At 34.0% G+C, this 24740-nt stretch overlaps 3 protein-coding genes across 8 annotated transcripts; 1 reads left to right on the top strand and 2 right to left on the bottom strand.

The window, feature by feature from the left end:
• Window positions 1–106: 106 nt before the first annotated feature.
• LOC118036576 (uncharacterized) lies at window positions 107–4896 on the bottom strand. Its single transcript, XM_035042301.2, has 7 exons — window positions 4543–4896; window positions 4035–4388; window positions 2727–2821; window positions 2522–2638; window positions 1537–2355; window positions 933–1149; window positions 107–805 (listed from the first exon to the last, which is right to left on the bottom strand). The coding sequence occupies exons 2-7, from the start codon at window positions 4327–4329 to the stop codon at window positions 291–293; spliced, it is 2058 nt and encodes a 685-aa protein (XP_034898192.1). The 5' UTR covers window positions 4330–4388; window positions 4543–4896; the 3' UTR covers window positions 107–290.
• A 3159-nt stretch (window positions 4897–8055) lies between these two features.
• On the bottom strand, window positions 8056–15947 carry LOC118036578 (putative protein FAR1-RELATED SEQUENCE 10). 6 transcript variants are annotated; one of them, XM_035042307.2, is made up of 6 exons: window positions 15855–15947; window positions 14628–15750; window positions 14101–14544; window positions 13451–13999; window positions 11190–11281; window positions 8056–10773 (listed from the first exon to the last, which is right to left on the bottom strand). In XM_035042307.2, exons 2-6 carry the CDS (start codon window positions 15645–15647, stop codon window positions 10770–10772), a joined length of 2109 nt encoding a protein of 702 aa, XP_034898198.1. In that variant the 5' UTR covers window positions 15648–15750; window positions 15855–15947; the 3' UTR covers window positions 8056–10769. The 6 variants fall into 6 exon arrangements, 4 of the variants coding, with proteins under 4 accessions (XP_034898198.1, XP_034898197.1, XP_034898194.1 ...); XR_004685401.2 differs by lacking the exon at window positions 8056–10773 and adding an exon at window positions 10796–11100 and having other exon boundaries at window positions 13147–13999; XM_035042306.2 differs by lacking the exon at window positions 8056–10773 and adding an exon at window positions 10796–11100.
• A 1220-nt stretch (window positions 15948–17167) lies between these two features.
• On the top strand, window positions 17168–18677 carry LOC118036579 (two pore potassium channel a). The gene is made up of 2 exons (XM_035042308.2): window positions 17168–18283; window positions 18385–18677. Exons 1-2 carry the CDS (start codon window positions 17409–17411, stop codon window positions 18533–18535), a joined length of 1026 nt encoding a protein of 341 aa, XP_034898199.1. The 5' UTR covers window positions 17168–17408; the 3' UTR covers window positions 18536–18677.
• The last annotated feature ends 6063 nt before the right edge of the window (window positions 18678–24740 follow it).

Here is a 24740-nt window from a genome sequence, read left to right as displayed (position 1 = left end):
AACTGATAACCGCGCATAAACTATTCTATGATTGAACCGAGCTACTGTCTAGCTTAAGTTGATCCCGTCTAAGTTCTAAACCTAACATCTTCTGACAACAAGTTGATTTCGGTAAAAGTTGGTTTGCATTCCTATACACCTGTCAATTCTCTTGAAACCAGAGAAACTTGCAAGGCTTCTGATACATAGCTTTGACAACCCTTTCCCTATCCTTATATACAGGACGCCATCTAACCACCTTCAAGATACCTTCAGAGTTAAAACTTCAGTCTAACTACGCCATCTATTATTCATGCAACTTGGTTGATCATTTCTAAGGCTTTCGCTGCTTCACTTGTCTTGTTAACAGATTTAAGATAATCCTCCAATAGCAACCCAATGTTATTCCCAGCATTCTCTTCACCACCACCATCAGCAGCAATGTTCGCTTTCTCCTCACCATCACAATCACCACTAGCATCATCATTATCAACACCTCCATGTATTTTTAGCTCATCCTTCTCATTTACATCAGGCCCCTGTCTCAAATAGACCTCCTTCACATTTTTTAGGTCATAAGAAACAACTGAACCAGGTAAGGGTTCATCTTCCTCAATAGCTTCAAGCCTGGAAGTTTTGACAACTTTGTGCTCCAGTGATGTAGCACTATCACACCCTTGTGTCTCAAGCTTGATGCTTGAAATGGCATTTGAGGATAGATAATGGAGTATATCAGGCTTTGCCATTACATCAACCCATTTGTTATCAACCCAATCTCTGGAACTCCTCATATTCTTCCTTGGGACAGCCAAGAACTTGCCTTCACCTAATTGCATCATTAACTATGGTTATTAACAAGCATAATTAAAATGCATGAGCGAATGCATCTCATGCCAGATGGTCAATGTGATTAAAAAAAGAATGGAAAAGAATATTGCTGTACAGTAGCATACCAGGGAGGTAAACTCGTAGACAGTCACTTCCAGAGATGTCTACTCCCACTGCAACGCCTTCCCACCACCCATCACTCCACCATGCATCAATTGGTGTTCCAACCTCAAAAACATTTTCAGCAGAATGATTCTGGGGATGTGGCCGGATTGTCTGGCGCCCAAAATATCTCATGCCAAGTTTATCAGGAGCAGCCACTCTAGAAGAAGGGACCCATTCCTAGACAACAAAAAAAATTCCAAAAATTAATCTCATTGCAGGTTAGATTTGAAGAGAATAGGAAAATGTTACACATGCGCATGTCCACATTGGAGTCACCAAATGATTTTTATGACCAAGTAATGCACCCCAATATGGTCTTACTAAAGACTCAAAATGTTTTTTTATCACAAAAAACACTCTGAGGTGATCATTCCAAGGCAAGGGTGAAATAGAAAGTTCTGATAATCTGAGGAAATGGATTCAAATTTCAAACATACAAGCTCTTCTTTAGAGGGAGGGCATGGAATTAGGTAATTTCATGATCCTACCAGATGTTTGCCCTAGCACCACCAAAATTTAGTTATTATAAGTATAAAAAAGGAGATCCCAGGAGAATTTGCATACCTCTAGATTTCCAGATCCCTCCACATCCTGGATATCTTCATATTGGACTTTCAGATGCTTCTGAGAGGCCTGCAAGACCTTACATCTAAACCAGCAGCCTCGAACCCCACTATCTTGGCAGAGCAGCTCTATCTTTTCATTCACTTTGAAAGGAGCAGGACATTTGGACTGAGACATAACAAATTCAATGCCCATGGTTTTCTTCGATAACCGTAGCTTCAGTTTTGGGTATCCTGATTTACATTTTGCTATATGATTTCCACAGGCCCAATTTCTGAGATCTGATCCACTCTCAAGTCTGTCTTGCTCCTTGGAAGTTCTATTTCTCTTGCTACCCACTCTGGTACAGTTATCATGGGTCAATTCTTCATCGTCTTCCTTGTACTGATTATGGTACCTAACCTTTTGCTCGGGGACAATAGATCCATCCAAAGCAGAGAGGATTGCTTGATTAGAGTATCCATGCAATTTAGTAAGAGCAAATGGCTTGATCTTGTTGTTTTTAAACTGCCTAAAGCACATGTGGACACCAAGCGTTGATGCATGTGGAACAACAGCCACGCATTTATCATAATGCCTGGGTGTCAATACTGTTGCCGGGCAATCAATGTACTCTGCATTGATCACTTGGACATTAGGTGTGATAAAAACTTCTTGGGGGTGTGGATTCAGTTGAGGAATTACACCCTTGACTTCCTGGTTGTGGTGAAACCATCGCACCTTTACCTTTTTCCGCCCCTTCTTGTCTTCATACATATCTTCCAGGTATCCAAGGTAGCGGCTTTTTTCTTCAGCCATTATGAACACAAAGGAATGGACCTAACCACCAATTTTTATTTTTTTTTATATAAAAAAAGTTAATAGTAATAATCATAATTAATAAGGTTAAGGGTGTGCATGGAATGAATAAAAGCAACACCACTCAACAAAGACAATTTTGCAACTAGATAAAGAAATAATAACTAGTCAATGTGTTAACACTTACAGTTATGGTAGTCCCATTCCTAAAAAAGGCCGGGTAGTGCCTGAGTTCTTTAGCACATATCCATGCAGCACCAGACCACTTAATGTGTGGATTCTGAACCTTCAATTTGCTTCGAGCCTGAATTTGAAGCGACAGAGTTAAATCAATAACCAAAAAGAATATTAAGAAATCTAGAAAGTATACATAAAAACTAATTTATGGATACCATCCGAACTGGTAAATAGGTTTTAGAAGAACACAATCCAGTCATTGATGCTCCAAGTGAGCCTGAACCTTGAGCTGAGCCATTTATCTGTGCATCTGCCATAAGATATTTTAGTATTTCTCATAAAATTCTGGTCCAACAGTTGAAAGGGAGCATCACTCCAAAGAAAATTTATAAAACTCTTCGTGCCCTTTGGCAAAAATTAAAATAACTAGATTTATGCAAGATGTAAAGGAAGAAAAATATACTGAGAGGACCATTTGTAGATCAAAGGCTTACAACTGAGAATGGTTTTTGGTGACTTGGACATCAAAACTAGTGAATAAAAGACTGGCATGAATCAAGCAAACTCGAAGACCAGAGATGATATCCTTTGATCCAGAAAGAAACAGCATTATAATACAAAAATCATGTATGGCATATGAGAGGCTGCCTATCCTTATGCCTTTTCCACATATTTTCCTTTACCCTTTTCAAGTATAGCAAATTACTAGATGAAGCAACACAGATCACAAACTCATACCCATAATTCTGGCATATGGTTTTTTGTCTGACATCTCATCATTAAATCTAGGATGCAAATGTGCATTGCTCACAAACAATTTGAATGTAATTATATTGGAAGTTTCCTAGAGTACTACTCTTCAATGAGAGTAACCTATTAACTTCATGATAAATCATGCAATTTTGTATTTTGTCTATGTGAGTGAGTTCACACACATAGGGTTAAATGTCTAAGCAATGTGCAACAAAATTCAAAACACAGTTTTGGATTTGTGATTGAAAGAAAAGCATGATACCCACCCTGTTGTAGTGGTGGAGCATGGTCTTTGGTGGCTAAAATATTGACTGTATCAATAGATAAACTAAGCGCATGTTGCATATGCTCCAGTACAGTATAAAATGCAAAATCAGCTTACATCACAGGGTCCAAATGACTAACGAATATTTTGGCATAACTAGTTTTCCACCTTAAGAGATTGACTTGCAATATAGGCAATTTAAAACTCCAAAAATGGCAATGCTTGACCAACTCCGATAACATAGAAATACAGCAAGGACATAATCAAATGATTTAACACAAATTTTCATATGAAATTCAAATCAGAAGTCAGTGCCAATAGTAAAGCAGAATATCACAAGCAATTTACTCCTAAAGCTGTATGACACTCAAAACTAGATTGGTGAGGCAATGTATTTACTGTACTCACAAATACAACTACAAAATAAGAACTGTAATTCCTCAATATCATTCCATATAAACCTATGAAATTAAAACCAATAACTTGTAACACATAAAGCACATACTCGAAACATGTAGAGGGGATCCTTCATTTGATACCATCGATGTCAACCAGTCCACAACTTCTCGCCGGGCTCTCCATTTCGTAGATGCATTGATGGACTCGTTGGACCCATAGGCTTCCAAGAAGTCGTCGGAAACTACATATGTCATGTGCCTTATGCTTCTCTCAGTCCCTATAACAGCAAGAACTAAATCCCCAAACGTATCCTTCAAGTGATAGTGAACCACACGGCTACCACGTTCATGGCATATAATATGCTCCTCCCACGCCACAAAAGCATCATCATTTGCAGACATACTGATCACCTCCCCAGCGCTCAAAATCTCAACTTTATGGTTTCTATCAACATTTTTTCCTGAAATTCACCAACTCAAGCAATAAACCTTTGATACTAAATAAACTAACCTAGTTCATAAAACCCTAATGGGCACCCAAAGAACTTAAAAAAACAGTTACATACAACAAACATTAACAAAAAATAAACCAAACCCATTTGAGAAAAAACTCACCTTTGCTTGAAAATCTCCCACAAGACACAAACTTTATCCAAACTATACTCTCTATCAAGCAAACAAACAGCAGCCAGCAACTAGGTTGCAAGTAAAACAGCCTAAAAGAGACTAAAAAGACAATATTTGGCTTTTAAACCCTAAAAAAGAGGGTCTAGCTCAGCTTGAGAGGCTTCAGAGAGCTTAGGGTCAGGGCCATCAATGAGGCACCAACAAAGAAGCCAAAAAGAGGGACTGATGAGTTCAAGATTGATATGCAAAGACAAAAAAAGAAAAGGGTAAATGGGCTTCAATTGTTGAGAGTTGAGAGTGCAGACAAATTGTGAAAAAAAACACGGGATAAAATGGGTTTATGTTGACAATAAATGTTGAGAAATTTATGGTGTTTTTTTGTTGAAAAAAGTCAAATACTTTTTGTTTTTTAATGAAAGTGTGAAAACCTAAATCCCCTAAAAAAGTCTAATTGAGTAAATTATAAATTAGGGTTTCAAAATCATAGCTCCTTGATGGTGTGGCAAAATTTGGTTGTTTAATTTTTTATTTTAAAAAAATAATTACCTTTTTTATATATATAATTTGATTAGAAAGAAAGGATGTTTTAAAAAATAATTAAAAAATTTTCATGAAAAATTAATATTAATATAAGAACTAACTTACAAAAACATGAAAAATATAAGAACTCAATAATTGAGTTTTTAAATCAAAATTTTAGCTAATTATTTCATTAAAATTCAAATAATAATTTAATTTTTTTTTAATAAAAATGATTTTAGACCTTTAAAATTCCCTGTTTTAATTAATATTATTAATTATGACACCCAGTGCTTTAGCTAGGCTAATAGAATTGGAGTAAGAATTCAAATTTAATCATGTTTTTGTTTGTAAATATATTAAAATAATAATATTTTTTAATTTTTAAAAGTTATTTTTACATTAACATATCAAAATTATCAAAAACATAAGAAAAATAATTTTAAACAAAAAATCTAAGAAATATTGTTTCAACCATATTCACAAATATATTTGTAGAAGCATTAAGCAAATTTTAACATTTTATAAATTGAAATCATGGGAACATATTAGTTTTGTTAAACTCAATCTGGCTTAAAAGATTAACTCAGAACACAATAAATCTGAAATTAAATTGAGATCAAGTTTTAAAAAATCAGTAAAATTAAACCCAATCAAATTCGCTAGGAAAAAGTAGTGATTTAGACTAGAGGTGAAAACCAATCTCATTTTTTTTTTTAAATTACATTTATATATATACACACCTAATTTTCAGAACAAGGGAGGTTTAATAACTTACCAATAAACTATTAATAATTGAACATGGTTAACATTTTTGGAGGCGTGATGGGTCCCTTATCCTTAAATGACAAATACATGAAAGGTTCTCTGGGCGTGGAAACTTGTAAGCATCCACATTGAATTTGGATCCCTACATTCTGTCCACAAGAGATAACATGTTGGAGATAAGGTGTGTGCATAAATAAATAAATAAATAAATACAGCCACACACCACAAGAATTCCAATACATACTACCACTTTAAGTGATTAAAAATAAATAGGATGTTTGTTTTTTATTTTAAAAATATTTTAAAAAAAAAATTATATATTTTTATTTCAAATTAATATTTTTAAATAAAAACTATTTTAAAAAACATAGATTATTAAATCTAATATCCATGAGATGCCTCTCAATTTCACCTCCTAGCTAGGATGCACCAATATCAAACACCTAACTTCAAATTCTCTCATGAAAGCTACATCAAATCCTAAAGCATCCCGTGTCCATCTAGAATGCATGCAAAGACAAGAAGGAAGCATTTAGAAACGTGGTTGAAACCATATTTTTATAAAATTTAATTTAATTTTTTTACTAAAATTTAATAAGATTTATATATTTTAGATCGTTTTAATATGTTGATATTAAAAATAATTTTTAAAAAATTAAAAAACATTATTGACATGTATTTCAACATGAAGTTATTTGAAAAACAACTACTATCACACTGTCAAATATACTCGACGAAGCAACCCAAGAAAAGCTCTAGCGTGTCCCACAAGAAATTGTGTGCAACCAAGCACACAGACAAGCCACCACTGCTTGAATTCACACCTATAAAACAAGGAACCTCAAGAAATGATTTTCCTCAAGTTTAATTTCCCATATGAGCATTCAAGGTTTCTTGTTTTGGGAGCTTTATATATCTACAGGGTTTGTGTGGTTTCTGAAGGCTATGGATGATGAGAAGGCATTAGCTTCAGGTCCTGAAGAAGGGCCAGCATTAATGGAAGAGTTTTGGGAGCCCCATTTCTGCTGCACTCGTTCTTCTCGTTTTGGGGTAGTTTCTCAAGTGCTTTCTGTCATGCTTGGGAGCATCTCTGATGGATTTTAACGACGATTATTGCTAGATTGACATGTTTTCCCCTTTGTTAAATCTATATGAAGATGAGAAGATCTCTGATCTGACTTCAAGGATTAAGACCATGAGCAAACCGTGGACAATTTCATCTTGCAAGCGCTCGCCTTATCTTCTCAAGCAGTACCGTAGGCATTCTCTTATGTGTGTTCATCGTCAAGGCTCGGACCTAGCCTGTGATTGCTTTATCTTCACATTCATATCAGGCAACTATAAATTGGGTGAAAAATGCAAGAGCAATTTAGTTTCTGCTAAAGCTTTATTGAAGCCTGATAATAACAATGGAGCCTCGGAAGAGAGCCAATATTGAGAAAACATTACTCTAAAGTACAAACAGAGCACCTGTAACTTTGTCTCCGCTTCAGTTCAGTAAACATTAACCTCAAATCAGAGACTCAGCCACAAGAACAGAAATGGAGACAGACACAATTTTTATCAGTACAAACAGAGACATACAAGCTGGAGCAATTAGCGTTCATTAAAAGCTCGTGCATGATTCATATATACTAATTAAGCTGTAAATGACTTGTTTTACTGTCATTATGGTTATTTTTTGGGTGCATAATGAATCCAGTGGCCAGTGGTCAATTTATAGCATGTTTATTATCCTGGTTATTTTTTAAAATATTTTTTATTTAAAAATATATTAAAATAATAAATTTTTATTTTTTCAAAATTTAATTTTAACATTAACACTTCAAAACAATTTAAAAATAAATAAATTTCAAGTAAAATTTTCTTTTTAATTTTTTTTAAAAACACACGATTAGCTATGAAAACAAATCACCTCTTAAACAATGTTTAAGAATGTAATTAAAACTATGTTTTTTTAAAAAAAAATTTAATTTTTTTTTATATTTCATATCGTTTTAATGTGTTAATATTGAAAATATATTTTTTTAAAAAATATATTATTTTAATATATTTTTAAACAAAAATTTTTTTTAAACCTCTTTCAAACTCTCTCAAAGAACCTTTTAATAACACTCATGCATTGTTTAAAGTATTTTTCTTTTCTTTTTGAGCTCATTTGATGTTGACCATACAGGAAAAAAAGCACACTTTTATAACTGGAAACTCAAATAATTAAGCATAGGGTCCACATAATAGTAGTAAAGATTTGTAGAGCTTTCCTAGATTAATTAATATTGATGGTTGAAGATCAAATTACATGTCCAAATATACAAAGGAGAAGGGGAAAAAAATAAAGTAATGGTACTGTTCCTATCTTGTTTTTTCAAGTGTCCACTAGAAACTTCAAAGAAGCACCCACCTCTATTTTTCCTCCAAAGAATCTTATTGCATTTCTTTACATTTGATGCTTGCAAAAGCACTTTTTATGATAAACTATATTTTAGTCCCTACACTTCAATAACGTCCTCACACTTTTTTTTTTTATTTTTTTCGTCAATTTGTTTTTATATAACGAGGCATTTCTCCGATCTGTGCTTTCATTCCTAAGTATAGGGTTTAAACTATAATTTACCCAACAGGAGAAGTTCACTCTCCTTTTCTTTTCTCTTCTTCTCTTCTGCCCCTAATTCTTTTAGAGAGTTCCACTTCGTGCCCTCTGCTCATACCATCAAGGTCGTTTTTGTAAGTCTACCAAAAAGGGGGCTAGCTTGGAGATTGGTATAAATAAGGAGAGACCCTTCAATTTCATTCAATAATCAAATCATCTCGAGTACTTACCAAACTAAGACCCTAACCCTCCCTTCCAAGGTCACATACCCTTCAGACTACTGCCTCTTCCAAGAGAGCAAACTCCTACATCTTTGGCCAAGAAGAAACCATAAAGATGCAGGACCAAACTTACCAGTACCATTTCTTGAGAAGGACTTTGCAGTTTCTTATCTCAGTCTCCTTATTTTCTTTGTTTCTTTGCTTCTCTTCAGGCTTTTCTTTGTTTCCCAAACCCTTGATTTTATATATTAATACTGATGTATTCTCATTTCTTAGTCATTACCTAGAGAGGAAGTATATGTTTCTCATTTGTAATGGAATCCTTGCTATTCTTGCCAAGAGTTCGGTTTCTTCTTCAAAAACTCCTGCTTCTGATGACCAGTCTAATCTTGGTGATGAAAGGCAGTTATCATCAGCACCTACCTTATCTTCTGCCAAAGCTGAGGCTACTGTTGATGATCAAGAAGTTCAGGTGGCAAGTGTTGAATCTCTAGAGGATATTGTTCTTGCAACTGAAGAGGAGGAGGAGGAGGAGGCTACGTCAAGTCAAGCTTTGATTACAGAAGAAGAAGAGTACATGGAAGAAAAAAGAGAGTGCTCGGTGAAACAAGAGGAAGAAGGAAATGAGGAGTTGGCAAGTACTGAAGAATTGAACAGGAGAATTGAGGAATTTATAAGGAAAATGAAAGAAGAAATAAGGATTGAAGCTCAACAACAACTAATTGCAGTGTAATATATATGCATTTTTAGTTGTTTAAAGCTTTAGTCATAGTTTTTCATGGCAAAGCTTTCATGTCCATTAGCTTTTAGTCCTTGTCAATGCTTCCCGATCTCAAATCCCTCCCCCTTTCACCATGTAAAAGCTGTCACTTTCCTTGGGTGTAATAACTGGGCCTTGTACACTCAGCTGTGGTCCTAGTTTCTTCTTCTCCAAATTAGCTAATAAATAATGAGTCCAATCTCTCCCTCTCTCTCTCTCCCCTTTTCCCTTTCTGTATTGCATGAATCAAGAAGAAATTTGTTTTGCATGAATCAAGAAGAAGTTTGTTTTGCATGAATCAAGAAGATGCTACTATTCCAAAGGGTTTAGGTAGGTTTCATGACTCCCAAGCACTGTGGAAAATACTAGAAAGACAAGGATGTGCATATAAAAGATGGATGTGATGTGAACAAAATAAAATATGATAACTTGCCTGAGATATTCAATATAATTATTGATGCTTGTAAAATTGTATAAAAATTGTGGTCGGTTGTCTTGGTGGTGCAAAACAAGCTAAATCGTTGTGGAATATGTGGTAAATTCTGTCTTCATTACATTCTAGATTTTCAGCAGTCCAAGCTAGTAGTATGTTGGTATAATATAATGCCATCTTTAAATCCAATCCTACAGATATTTTATTTTCTCTATGTTAAAAGGGAGTTCTAGATTCATTTTACTATCAAAAGCAGTTCTAGTTTACTCATTGCCCTAGCTGTAATAAAAAGCTGCCACGAAAAAGCACCCTAAACACACAAATAAATAGGCTACCAGGGAAATTTTAACCAAATACTAGAGGGACTTCCGCTTTTTCTACACCAATCATTTCTTATAACCACATGCGTTCGATGAAAATGAAAACCATATATATATATATATAGAGCGCTTAATGCTTATTTTTTATCATCTGGTTAGGCTTCATTTTGAATATTAAATATTTCAAACCAAGCTTTCAAGTACATATGCTGTAAGATAGCTAGTAGAGTATGTATCTTGCACATCAAATTCCAAAGGATGTAAGAAAGGATAAGAAAAATCTCATGAGAAATGAAAAGCAAACTTTGATATTGATAGGACTTTGATTATCAAGTCATATCAGGTATGACCCACAAAGATATGAATCTATCCCAAATTGTAAGAGAAAAAACCCGGATTCGAAATCCTATGCAAATGTCCAGAATGAGAAAAGAGCCTTTAATCAGCTTTTTAAGCATGTAATTATCTATACCACACCCCTTTATTTTTTCAAAAAAATCCTCTTAATGTACCCCCAATTAGACAAATAAATGATACCAAATGAGCCTAAGACCACTTTCCACGTTCTTCCATGTCGCTGCCAAAAGTTCCCTAATCGCAGCTGCTAACTGCCACGTGCTCATGGCCCCATAACATTAACAAGACAAAAGATTAGGGTCCGTCACTTGTGTTTATGCTTACATTTCATGAAAATAATCAGCAATCTTATCAACTTTATATGACCATGCAATAATATTATAGAGCGGTAGAAGTTTGGCGAGTTGATATTTGCATTACAACAAGAAGACAATAAAACGAAATTGAGAGCAGATATGTATTGCCCTTTTGTCATCTACTACATCGTACAGTACAGAAACCGACCATTCAATGTAGTTGGTATGCTTATGTGGTTAGAAGTTGGCAGTATTCATTTCTACTCCCTCTATTTAATTTTCCTGACAAAGATCATGGCCACGGTTTCTAATCAAGAGGGACCCCTCCCTGAAAGAAGATTTGAAATGAATGAACCATGTCAAATGCATACCTGCAACAGCACACCATGGGGGATAAATCTAGAAGGGCCTCAATGGGAGAATGGGTTGGAATGACTGGAACTTGGACTCCATTTCCATCTGTCTGCAAACGACAGCAAGTGAGAAATTATTGCCAATAATTCTAGTGTCTAACAGTTTAACAATCACTCTTAAAGAAAACAATTTTTAAATGACAGAATGCATGATCCTGAATGTACAAAAATCAGTACAATAATGTGAATGTGTGGATCCTTGAAATCCTACTTGAGGACACTTGTATGGTAGACAGAGTCTTAAAAATCCTTCAGGGGAAAAAATCAAACATGGACATGGCATGGATCAATAAACTAGTGAATCATGCACACACCAATCTGCTATAACTTGTGGTTCTTGGCTTTTTGCGTATGAATGTTTCAGTAAAAGGTTGAGAGGTAGCAAAAAAGTTTCACACAGGAAAAATATCATGTAAAAAAGGGCGGCAACAGTCAAAGCTTAAACCAAGAAACAATATAGATATCACTAAAACACACCTAATTTTCTGCATGCTTCTGTTTGTCCAGAAGCTCTGATGGGCACAAAATTTTTAGAGCAGTGATGCAAATGGAACCACAAACAAACACGATTATACAGCTCATTATCATCTATGATGAAACAGCTTTGACAAACTTCAACTCAACAACTAAAGCATTTGGTTCAAAATTTTGTGGCATTTAGATGGCAAAATTGTAACAAGCATATTGGTAAACCAATAATTATTTTAATTCTTCCGGGCATGAGTTTATGGGGAGCCAAGAAGATGACAAACTGCTCTAGATGTCAATGATTTCAAAATCAACAAGGATTCTACAGCCTACAAACTTGGCTACATAGATGCACATGTACATTTATGTGTGCGTAAATGAATACCAGATGCTAGCAGCACAATTGCATCCTCTGGAATTCCAAGTTATATCGAATCATATTCATAACTGTTTAAAAACCTATAGTAATTATTAGATTGAATAGATTAAAACATAATCAAACAATACAGGAAATAAAACTCTGGGATTAAATGGAGCCTTCTCAAACATCAGGCAGATAACATGATCCATCATGCACTTGTTAACAAATTAGAAAATATCCATAAAGTAATAAGATTTTGTTATTTTGGTGAACAAATACATCAAAAAGTAACATGGTTCACATGCTCTTATGTTTGGGAATAAATAGAGTAATATAATTTCAGTTGCTTGTGGAAGTCCTGACTACTCATAATCAGACACTTGTATTCATTTCTCAATTTCAGATATAAATATTGATTTATATAGAAACTGTTGGCACAACCACCAACACTCTGTCGACCTATTGTACAACAAAAGGTATCAACTGCAGAAGACAGAAAAAATAAGGGTAGATGTTTATGAATAACACAACAGTCAGATCAGTCCTTTATGCTTTTTCTATGAATTAATAACATAAGCAGAAATTCAGTTATTTCAACCAGTAAACTTTAAGCATCATCATTTTTCCTATGATGTTAGTTAGGACAATTAGTAGTACACTTTCCTAACATTAGATAGCCTTTGTCTTAAAAGTGGAATATCTATTATAATATCTACACAACAACCTCTCATTGTATTATGGTGCATGATATAAAGGGAACAATAATTGATGAAAAATAAAACTACTATCTCTTCCACATATTGGCAGATAGTTGTCGACTTCCTAACAAGCAGACTTCAAAACATTAAAAAAAGGATTGTTAAGTAATCAGCCACAAAACTATCAAATGTGATTGGGTTTACAGACGGCTAGAATTACATGGAAAATGTTTTAGCATGCGTTCATGACAAGAACAAGCAGTTAGGCAAATGACATTAAGGTTCTTAGAAAGAAATAAAAAGCCAAGAACACGATAAGAAAAATCTCTTTTACTGTCATTCTTTTGTTTAGCAAAACACATTTTTGATAATTTATGTAGTACATCACCTTGGTTGAGTTCATTTTGGTCCAATTCATATTTTTTGCAGTCTTCCATAGTTATTCACAAAGGAAACAATGTCAACTTGTTGCATCTGAGCAACACTTCATACATCTACTTCAGGTTAGCTTTTCTTTCCAAAATTCTCTTTCTGATGAAAATGAGCAATAAAAACACCCAGACATCTTCCTGCCAATGATCATGTCGTCCCCTTGGTAAGTTACCAGACATATTTGCACCTACTGTACATTAACTAGATGGTGAAAGTGTTAAATCCATAGCAACTCCATCACTTTCTGGCATTTTTCTAACCTCACTAATAAGTCTTTTCAGTTCCTTTGGCAGTTCCCTATGGACATAATCAGAACGCTCCTTTGTGATTGTTGACTCTGTTAATAGAGTTTCAGTCAGGGATTGAAATTCTTGAAACCATCCATCATCATTAGTTTGAGTATCTTGATTATCATAGAAAACTAGGGAGCTTTCCCTTCGCCATCTGCTAAGATAATATTTTTCAGGAAGCTGAAAGTAGTTTTTCAGGATGAACACCCGAAGAGTGTGTCTGCACAACATCCCGGAAGACTCAAATTCCTTACAGGTGCAGTGAATCTGTTCATCTTCTGGTATCCATATTACAAGGCGCTCAACATCCATCTTTTTGTAGTGGTGTACAAGATATGATCCATCCGGCATTTCAGACAGAGCACATTGCATAGAGAGCACCAATTCATGTTGGAAATCATTGAAGGCAAAAGGTGTAAGAAAATTACGTGCATGCTCTTCAATAGGCATGCATGTTTTAGTGAGCATGTACTGCATCTCTTGACGTAGCTGGTTCTGGAAATTGGAGGAGCTACCAACCTACAAGAGTACCAACAACAAAAAATTAATCAACAAGACATAAATTTCAGCAAAAACCTTCCCATTCAAGAGTTTCAAAAAAAAATATGCCTTTGATATACCTGTTCAAAGAAGCTCCGTAAACATGTTTGTGCACAACAGATTGCTTTCAGAAATGACTCTACAGATTTCAAATATGCTGATGTCGCCATCCGAGCAAGAAAGTAACCTCTCATATAGGATGATGCCCAGGATGCACGAAGAGAATAGAGTAAAGCAATGTGTTTATCTGAACCAAATCCAAACATAGAAACCATCTGACTCCATCTATGTTCAAAATCATCTGCGTTCTCAGCATGATACAAATCATCAAACATTGATTTAAATTCTGGATATCTAGCCCCAAGGGAAAGGAAAAACCAACTGGATATCTTGGGTTGAATATTCCATATAGATATAGCGTGTCTAGTGCTAGGTAATTCGCTTCTAACAGCATCCTTAAGCCCCAGTTCAAGGTCAGTTAGAATTGTTTGTGGACATTTTCCTTTCATAAGATGGACAAAAGCCTGTAACAAAAACAGAAAATGGTAACTGCAAGAGAAAAATACACAGAGAAATAAAATCAACTCATGGGATTGAATTAGTAAACCTGCAAAGCCCATGCAAAGGAACGAGCCGTCTCATCCTGCAACAGAACACAGCCAAAGAATACAGTCTTCCCATTGTTGTCAATTCCAAGCCATACCCCTAAAAGCATGCCATATGTGATAGAACGATAACTAGTGTCAAAATAAACCACATCACCAAACAAAGTGTATGCACGAACAGAGTCACCATACGACCACACAATGTTCTCAACCTTGTCATTCTCATCCATTGTGAAATCATAAACAAAATCTCCATCCATCTCTTTGGTAACTTTGCAGGCCTCAAGAAGTTCCATACTATCATTCTCTCTCTTTTCAGTGAGCAAAGCATCATTCTCTTGAACAATCTTCTTGCGATTTTGAACAAAATTCCTAACATCCCTCTCTAGGAAAGGCAATTGCCCACCTTGAATACCCTTTTCCAACTCCAACACCTTCACTATTCGATGTATTGGGAACCCAGCTTTTGAAAGCAAAAGAATCCTCTCCTGATCCGCCTCTTGAATCTTCCGATAAGCTGGAAGGAGCCTCACTTGATCATCTTCCAAAAGCTCATGATTATGCACGTTGCTAAATTGCACAACAAACCATTGAGAAACCCCTTCAACAACTTCCTTTGACAAATACATTTTTGCATCACATCCACACCGCACCGATTTCCTATCCCTATGGTGTTCTGCAGTTGACTTCTTCCTAGCCGGCGCAAACCCCGAACGATAACAAACAAAATCACGTTTATAAATACCCAATTGAGGGCTCAATCTTGACCTCTCTTTCCTAATAGAAAACCCATTTTTCCTAGCAAAATTCCCATAATACTCGAACGCATCATCATCACTCTTAAACACCATTCCTACATAAGGAGAAACCATTGAATCAGATTGAAAAGTTTCATTTTTTTCCAACCGAGATGCTACAGATGCCTCTTCAACATCTCCTTCACAAGTAACATAACATTTCCAATCCCCACATGGGCATTGCTGCCTCTTTATCCATATATTTTTCGACGGCACAGATGTCATTAATTCCACTTCAAAAACTAAAACCTATCAGTCTATAACTGTCTCAATTGTACATAAGTACTCTCTAAACCTTTCTAAGAAAGCTGGCAGCATAAACCCTTCACTGGAAAAGAAAAACAAGAATCAAAAGAAAGCACTAAACTAACTACCCGTTTTATGAAATTTCCCTGACCTTAAGAAAAACAAAAGAACAATCAAAGCACGTACCCGTGGAAGACGGGAGAGACAGCCGGCGTTGAGACTTTGAGAGCTCTTTAACTCGTGTTTCTGTTTCTTCTTCTTGCAGTAGCTAAAACAAAATGGTTAGTGGTGCATTTGGTCCCTCTATTCTTCGTTTTATTTTATTTTCGTCTCATCCTTTTTATTTTCTAATTTCATCCTCTTATTATTACCCTATCTTAAGTGCAAGGCTATCCTTTTGCAAAAAAGAAAAAAAAAAGAAAAAAAAAAGATTAAATGTATTTCACTTTGAAATATATTAAAATATTTTTTATTTTTTAAAATTTATTTTTAATATTATCACATACACATTAGAAATTAGATCTATCAACCAACCACAATAACCCATTAAAGATTAATAAATAAATAAACTTTTAAATATTAAGTTATCAACTTATTGTTTTGTTTGATTCATGTGATATAGAAGTTCTAATAAAAACAATAAACTCCTAATGCCCATTAGAAACTAAAGTCTAAAAGATAACCCTAAATTAAAAATAAATCAATCAATATGGCTAGCTAAAACCAGCATTCTACCTTCTAATCCATCCTAAATAAAATTAACATGCTATAATATATTTTAGTTAAAAGTAGTTTCAATGTTCTTAACAAGAATGAAGTGGCTTTCTATTTTTTTTTAAATTTATCCTTAATTTTTTTTTACTTTATAATAGTTATTTAGGTTGATTTTGAACCACTGAATTACACTTAGATATTTTCTATATTATTTAATTTTAAATTATATTTATATAAAAAATTAGTTTGAGAGAATTTTTTCTTTCAGTTTTATCCTTAATTTTTTTTTATTAATTACACAGGTTGTTTTTAAACTAACTAAATCATTTGATTTACATCAAAATAACCCTCACATGTATTGCTTTTAAATTTAGATTATGCAAGAGATTTTGTTAAAAGATTTCAAAATTAACCTTAATAAAATGTTCAAATAACTTTATATGGCTTGAATATTTTTTAAATTATTTTTAATCTAACCGTAGTATAGCACTCACTTCCATGTGTTAAGAATTGGACTTGTGAAAGGAGGAAAGAATTTATTACATTTTTAATTCTAAACGAGGCAAACTTGTCAAATAAGAGCTGTAAACAAATTCTGTCCAGCTTATGACTGGCTGATTTGTAACAAATAACAAGTACCAAGGATTTGACTTGATAGAAAATCATGGCAGGTTTTGACTTCTTTTGGATTTGGTAATCGCGATCCCAAAATCAGGACTTTATTACGGGCAAGAACTGAAGCCACATGGAAACATTAGCGTGATTTCTGTGATTATCAATTTGCATTGATCTTTCAAGATTTACATGGGGTCTGAAACATCAACAATTTTTTAAGAGTTTTGTGAGGCAAATCCAGAACTTTCCCTTTTCAATAATCTCCATGGTCTTTGATATCTCTTTCCTTTCCTTTTGTTAATTTCTTTATGGGATGCAAGTTTCAAATTAAATAGAAAAAAATTCATTGGTTTTACGTTTCCATACAGGGTATAATTTGAAGGGCTTGCATCTCTGTTCTTCTTGTTTTTGATGGCCAGTGATGATGCGACGCAGTCATTGCTTCCAGATGAAAAGAATGCTCTTCAGAGAAGAAGATTTAGGCAGCCTATGAATGTCAATGCAACAGAGATCAAACATCCTGAGCAGGATGGCAACTCATCTCTCAAATGGCTTGAATCATTACTTGAGAATCAAGATTGTAGCTTCAAGAAAGTGTTCCTTGTCTTGGCTATGTATCTAGGTGTAGGCACTCTATGTTTCTCCCTTATCATGAATCAGATCGAAGGCAAGAAAACAAATGGGATTGTTGATGCTGTTTACTTCTCTGTTGTGACAATGACAACAGTTGGATATGGAGATCTAGTGCCTCATACCACACTGGCCAAGCTTCTTTCGTGCGTTTATGTTTTTGCAGGCATGGCTCTTGGTGGGATAATTCTCAGCAAGGCAGCGGATTACATCGTAGAAAAGCAGGAGATTCTCTTGGTTAGAGCAATGCACATGAACGAAGAAACTTGTTTGTCTGAGATCCTAGAAGAGGTTGAAACACATAAAGTCAAGTACAAGTTTCTTCTCGCCCTAATCCTTCTCTTTCTCCTCATAATAGTTGGAACCATCTTCTTATATCTAGTTGAGAGTTTCGAATTTGTCGATGCATTTTACTGTGTCTGTTCTTCCATCACTACTCTTGGATACGGAGATGACAGCTTCTCAACCAGGGCTGGTCGAGTATTTGCTGTCTTCTGGATACTGAGCAGCACCATTTGCTTAGCTCAATTCTTTCTCTACCTTGCTGAATTATACACTGAGAAGAGGCAAAGATTACTCGTTAAACGGGTTCTTGCTCGAAATGTCACAGCCTCAGATCTCGAGGAAGCAGATATTGATCATGATAAAACTGTAAGGTAAGGAGCAGCTGCTGATCATATCACAATTTATCTCCGCCTTTGTTCCGTTAACCCTTGAAAAATCTGTACGTGCATCCAATGTTTGGCTTGTTGATCAGTGCTGCAGAGTTCATTGTGTACACGTTGAAGGAGATGGGGAAGATAAGCCAGGAAGATATTTCATTAGTGATGGAGAGATTCAGAAAACTTGATGTTGACCAGTCAGGGACCTTGACAGAATCAGATATAATTCCTTCTCAGTCATCTTAGCACATACATTCCTGTGAAAATAGAATTATGAATCTATTGTGTTGTTCTTTCCATATATATAGTGCAATTTCTTTTATTGTTAGAATAATTGTGTTGTTCTTTCCATATATATAGTGCTGAACTTGTTGATAGGCATGCAGGACCCTCCTTTGTGCCTGGCATGATATGACATTAATGAATGCTAATCCAACAAGTTCAACATAATTTTATTATCAGTTAATTGCTCTATATATATAAAGGATTTGAGCTTTTGACCTTCTAACATTAATTTGCAGAAGCTCACTATTCCTAGACCATATACATATTCTATGAAGATTAATCGTATTGTTTGCCACTCTTAATTATGCTGAATTCGATGCAAATGACATTCAGTTTCAATTATTTAGAAAACATCCTAGCTAGTTTCTGCAAAAAAAAGGCAAGTGATCATCCTTTTTTGGAAATGGTTTCAAAATGTCTCGAACTTGAATAATTTCTTGAAAGGGAACGCATTTTTTTGCTGCTTTGCGTGGAAAGATTTATTGAAATGCTTCACTTTTTATTATACCTCTAAAAGAGATTATACGATTTGCGCAGCTGTAAGTCTGTATATAGAGCAATCTGTCCCCTCTACGCAAGTTGAAAATATACCCATTGCCTCTGCAAGTTATGAATGGAAAAAGTAATCAAACTACTCAGTTATGTTGTTTCCTATATGGCAATATTAAGGTTCAAATTTGTTTTTTACACTCACTATGATAATTTTAAAATCCATACTTACTCAAGATCACATCGGTCCATGTTAAATAAAAAATTAAAAATTAAAAAAAAAATTAATTGATCTAGTCAAAATCTGAATCACTTTTAATTTATTGATTTTGATTTTGATTTAAAAAAAAATTAATCATTCTAAACCTTTACTTGAACCTTATTAAATTAGGTTTTACATCTATATAAATAATCAAAATCAATTTTTAACCAGTAAAGAATAGATTGTAGAAGTTCATCTATATTTTTATTTTAGGCATAATACATCTTAATAGTGTATTGCTTGAATGAAGCCATATCTAATAACCAAATGTACAAATTAATCCTATAAATTACAATATTTGATAATTGACAAACACACATGTCCTTAAAAATGGAATAAATTAATATGGAAATAGAAAATATTCATAGCTTTTTCTTAAAAAAATGAAAAATTATTTATAGCTAAATACACAAGATGACAACAATTCATCATTTCCAGTTACATGCACCAAATATATGGGGCTGACACTGATTTTATTATTGAGCCTGAATGTATTGTAATTGAGTTTAATAACATCAAATAAAAGCTTCAAGTGTGGTGTATTAGCTTTTTCAATTTTGACGTTTTTTTTTCTGTTATGTATTTGTTAGTTATTTTTTTTTCTTTTTTTGTAAATTTTTTTATATATTTTGCTTTTAACTACCTAGTTAGCCTTGACTATTTACAAAAAAAAAAAAAATGAACCAAACATATCTTTATCGATTATGTTCGATGAATTGGCTAATACATAGACTTAATTAACAATGGAAATAAATTTAATATGCTACATATGCGAAGAAAAGCTAGTGCTGCACGTCTTGTTTGGGCAATTTCTCACAATTGAATATATGAACACTCAAATATTTAACTCTTCAAACTTTTATTCTTTCATGTTCAACACAAAATAGAATCACACTGGGGGAGGTTTTCATTCTTAATGTAGAGCTAGAAACAGGTTGCGAAAGCAATCATTTTTCAAACTTAATCTTGTCTGAAAATACATATATTTCCATTTCTTGTAGGAAAATAAATTTCTTTAATTTTGAGTTAATCAGGATGGTGGTTTTGTTCTTAAGAATTTTAAGAATATTAAAAAGAAATTGAGGTGCTAAAAGGAGATATAAGTGAAGTTAGATGCATAAAAAGAACATATCTTTACAATTATTATTATTATTATTATATTGGATTCACATCTTCAAGCTGCTTAATTTCTCCTCCTTCTTTTCAACTTTCTTGAGACAACTTGGGCTTATACATTGGCAGATGTTATTCATGATCATCCAACACTAGATTAGACCTCATACAGTCCAGCTGATCTTGAACTCAAGACTGAAACCACCTCTTCACTCTTATTTTTGTGATTGCTCAGTCGACAGTACTCTCTGGCTGCCCCGCAACATAATCAAGAAGCCCTTCACCTGCTTTTTCACCATGATAATGATCTGTTGCCTGCAACTGCGAAACACCACCAAAGACGATGACCAGAACCAAGAAGACCGCCGTGGAGGCAAATAAAGGCCAGAAGAAAGCAAGAACGGTGATCAGCCTGGGAGCAGCATATAATAGCAAGGAAAGAACAAGCGGAGCAGTGATGGCTAAAGCAAAGTGATATCTATATTGGAAAACCCTTTCTGGGATATCCATGCTGGCTTCAAGTTTTACTAGAGAAACCTGCACAGAAAGAGAGGTGGGGAGGAGGAGACAAGGAGAGAACGCCTGTGTCTTTCTTTTAAGGAGAAATCATGGTAGAGATGTTTCGTGGTTGATTGTCAGAGGGAGATTCCTTTCCTTTTACAAATAATCCTCCTCCCTGAGTCTCTGTATTCCTAAGCTCTCTCCTATATATCTCTAATTACAGAAATAACCTCATTCACCAACCTAACTAGACTCATTTTAATTAACTGAAATAACTGCCAAAAATGTTTCAAGATTCAAAAAAAGCATTCCACTTTTGTTAAAGCTCAAAGCATTAAACATGTTTAATTAATTTCATTTTTTATTCTTTATATGTTCTTCAGAATGGATTAGAATATTAATGGGCATAAAATAAAAATAAAATTGCAGATAAATAGTAATAGTAATTAGTATTCGTGCCGACGGCAGTGGACACAGAGGTCAAGAACACCATAAGAATGTTTAGGTATATGTTCTTTGTCCATTCCGTGAACTGGTCGGCTACTTTATGGCTTTTTCAAGAAAAGATTAGCATCGCGCGCAGGATAGCCATTCCAGCTTAATTTATAGTTTTTGTTTTATGTCAAGTTGTGAAAAGGGATGACTTTGTGGGCTAACCTTTCATTCTTTCTTCCACTTGAGAGATTCCACCTCTTCAAATCATCAAGTAATGCAAGCTTTCGAGCATTTGCCTACCATTCAAGCATGAAAAATATATTCCATTTTACTCTACATATCATTTTAAATTGAACTCCCCTTGGTAAAGCATAATTATGATACCTAACCACTTATAAAATTTGATCACTTAGCTAACCGATTGGTCTGAACCCTTGGATATTATCCAGATTTTAAATAAACAAAACTCTAGCTTGTAATTGACCCAGTTAAATTTAAGCCATCTGAAATCTTAACTGAGTTTTAAATAGATAAAAAATGGGTTTAAAATTGGTTGGGTTAACCTAGAACTTGAATGATTTAGCATAATCCGAGTGAAAACATGATCTTTTTTTTTATATATATATTTTTAATAAACCCAAAAAAAAATTAAAATTAAATTCATGAATATTTAGCTTCACATAATTTTTCTATAGCTTACATCAATATAAAATATTTCTAAACTTTTTGTTGTGTGATAGTTATATGCACACACATATATATAGTTTACTTTATCATGGATTGTTTTTTAACTTTAATCATATAAATTGTTTTTTAATTTTTTCATGAATCTCAATTTTATTTTATTTTAATTTTGGTTAATCTGTGTGATCCAAGACCCAAAACTTATTTTTTTTTTAATCAAGTTAACTCTTAATAATTATAACATAAAATACTTAAGTTTAAGTTGAGTATTGTGCTTTTTCTTAAGGCATCATTTGAACCAAGGAAAAATACAGAATTTTTGTAATAATGACTTGATATTTTACATCTATTATCATACCCACAATAATTGAAAGAAAAGGTAGAGATTTTTTTATATACTAATGACATGATATTGTATATTTTATTTTTTTGGTAACCCGAGGTGTCCGGGTCAGCTTGTGTGCACCACAACTAATCCCCGGGCTCACTGAACATTCTGCAAGCCCAGTGATCATGTAAGGCACCACGGAGATGACAGGCATACACAAGTATGACTTGAACCCTGGTGTGGAGAAAGGGAACAAGTCCTTTCAAACACTAGGTCACAACCCCATGTGCGATATTGTATATTTATTATTATACCCATAATAATAATCGATCATATCTATAAAAAAAATTGAAATTCATCTTTTTTATAAAGAAAGGATTTGAGAATGGAATGATTTCGAATATTGATTTACCACATATCAAATTATTTCGTAATAATTTTTGAAACCACGATACCTCTAGCAAATTCGACCTCCTGATTTAAGTCCTTCTGGCTTATGCAAAGTCGAGATTTTGAGCCCTTAATTTGAAACTTGAGGCTAGCCCACTGGAACATTGTCTCTAGTTAATTTTCTTAAGTACTTATCTTTATCTCCACTGTTTTAAAACATAACTTTGAGATGGAGCTGATTGATGACCGGGGTGACTCGTGATCGGGCTGAGTTTCAACAATAATAAAGGAAGAATTGACTTGAAAAAATCTAGGTTGATTAGTGACGCGGTCAATTCAGGAAAAACTCGGTAAAAAGTCATTAATTCTTTTTCTTTTTAATTTGTTTTTTTCAAAATGTTAACAATTTTACTCTTTTATAAAATAAAAAATAATTTAACTAGAGTTAATTTAGATGAATCCACTGGCTAGCTCGAAACCGAGTTTTCTCCATGGATAGTTAATCTAGATCAATAAACCTGCGCACATCAGTAAGATGGAAGTTTGTGTCTACCTAAGCCTCTCTACAATTTGGGACCTGGATGCTTCAATCTAGCAGCCTAGCCCAAACATGATTTCCCCATCTTTTATGCATTAGGAAAGAAAACGAAGAACAAAACTTTCTAATCCATGAGCCCAAGTAAAACAAACAATAAACTATAAATAATTCTATCAAAAAGATGAACTTGGTCACCATCACATCACTCCAGAAAACAATGCTAGTCTGTAATCAATCAAGTCATAATTAACCATTGAAAAGCCAACATCTTTATGCTAATCAAAAACCCAATTGAATGTTTTGGTGGTGTGTTGGATTTGGTCATGGTCCCTCTCATCTTTAGGAGCTATATGGGTAGTGGTGGTGGTGGTGAGGAGATGGGGGTGGTGGCGGCAGAGTCCTGCCTTTGTTGTCATCTAAGAGGAAAAAACAAGAAAACACGAAGTCATGTACTTCAAAATAGCCATACGGCAAAGTGTTAAAGAACAACTGGATCTCCATGTTAGTTTCCTTGTCTTCATGTAGTTTCTTGTATCCAATCATGCTTACAATCAAAGATGATGATTTATGTACATATAATGTTTATATTTACGAAATGTTTTTGTTCTTTTAAGCCTCTTATGCTTGTCCTTTTCAATTTCGAGTCATCAATACATCATTTTCCTTTTCTTTTTCTTTGTTTCAATTCAAAATCTCTCTTGAATGACTTCACTAACTAGAACAAAATGGCATGGTTTAGCGCTTAAGCAATCGATTTACTCCAAAAGCATGAGCTTTCTATCATCATAACCCGATAATGACAGGACCAATAAAACCCTAAAATGATTTTGATGATCATTATCTTCTCTTTAGTCTTTTGATTATTTTTCATTGCTATTAAATCAGTTTTTTTTAGCAAATAAATTTATAACTTGATCAATCCAATATTTGACTTGAGCTAAATTTAAATTTGATTGATCTAATATTTAACTCGACTTGGAATTTAAAATAAATCAACATCAAATAATCGTTCACATGGTATATCAATTTATATTCCAATTAAAAACCAGTTTGGATTTTTTTAAAATGGCATGTTCTAAGTATGATAAATCAAGATTGCAAGAAATGGCACCAACAACCAATATCCTTACAGAATACTCCTTTTATATATATATATATCACCGATCACAACAATACTTTTCATAGATTAGGTGGTACTATAAACTCCAAACTGTTATCCCAGTAAGGAAAATTCTGAAAATTTGGATTCAACATCACTAATCAAATCTACTTTGAAGGGAAAAAAAATAAAACTCCTTTAATAATAAATAAGAGATATACTCAAATCAGAAACAAAAATGTTGTTTTGGATTATCATCTAGTCCAAGAGAATTTGAATTTTGAAAATAAAAGGAAGTAATGGTTACCATCACAATATGAATGAAGA

Source organism: Populus alba, chromosome 16 (genome assembly GCF_005239225.2).
Source record: "Populus alba chromosome 16, ASM523922v2, whole genome shotgun sequence".
Lineage (NCBI taxonomy): Eukaryota > Viridiplantae > Streptophyta > Magnoliopsida > Malpighiales > Salicaceae > Populus > Populus alba.
Note: the sequence above shows the minus strand (reverse complement) of the source record. Positions and strands in the feature narration are given on the sequence as shown.

Coding starts and splice junctions, on each gene's coding strand:
- LOC118036579 (XM_035042308.2), top strand. CDS start 17,409: ATGGCCAGTGATGATGCGACGCAGTCATTGCTTCCAGATGAAAAGAAT. Junction 18,284..18,384: donor GATCATGATAAAACTGTAAG/GTAAGGAGCAGC, acceptor CTTGTTGATCAG/TGCTGCAGAGTTCATTGTGT.
- LOC118036576 (XM_035042301.2), bottom strand. CDS start 4,329: ATGTCTGCAAATGATGATGCTTTTGTGGCGTGGGAGGAGCATATTATA. Junction 2,822..4,034: donor ATCCCCTCTACATGTTTCGA/GTATGTGCTTTA, acceptor ATCTTATGGCAG/ATGCACAGATAAATGGCTCA. Junction 2,639..2,726: donor CCTATTTACCAGTTCGGATG/GTATCCATAAAT, acceptor CTTCAAATTCAG/GCTCGAAGCAAATTGAAGGT.
- LOC118036578 (XM_035042303.2), bottom strand. CDS start 15,647: ATGACATCTGTGCCGTCGAAAAATATATGGATAAAGAGGCAGCAATGC. Junction 14,545..14,627: donor CCTTTGCATGGGCTTTGCAG/GTTTACTAATTC, acceptor TTTTTGTTACAG/GCTTTTGTCCATCTTATGAA. Junction 14,000..14,100: donor TACGGAGCTTCTTTGAACAG/GTATATCAAAGG, acceptor GTACTCTTGTAG/GTTGGTAGCTCCTCCAATTT.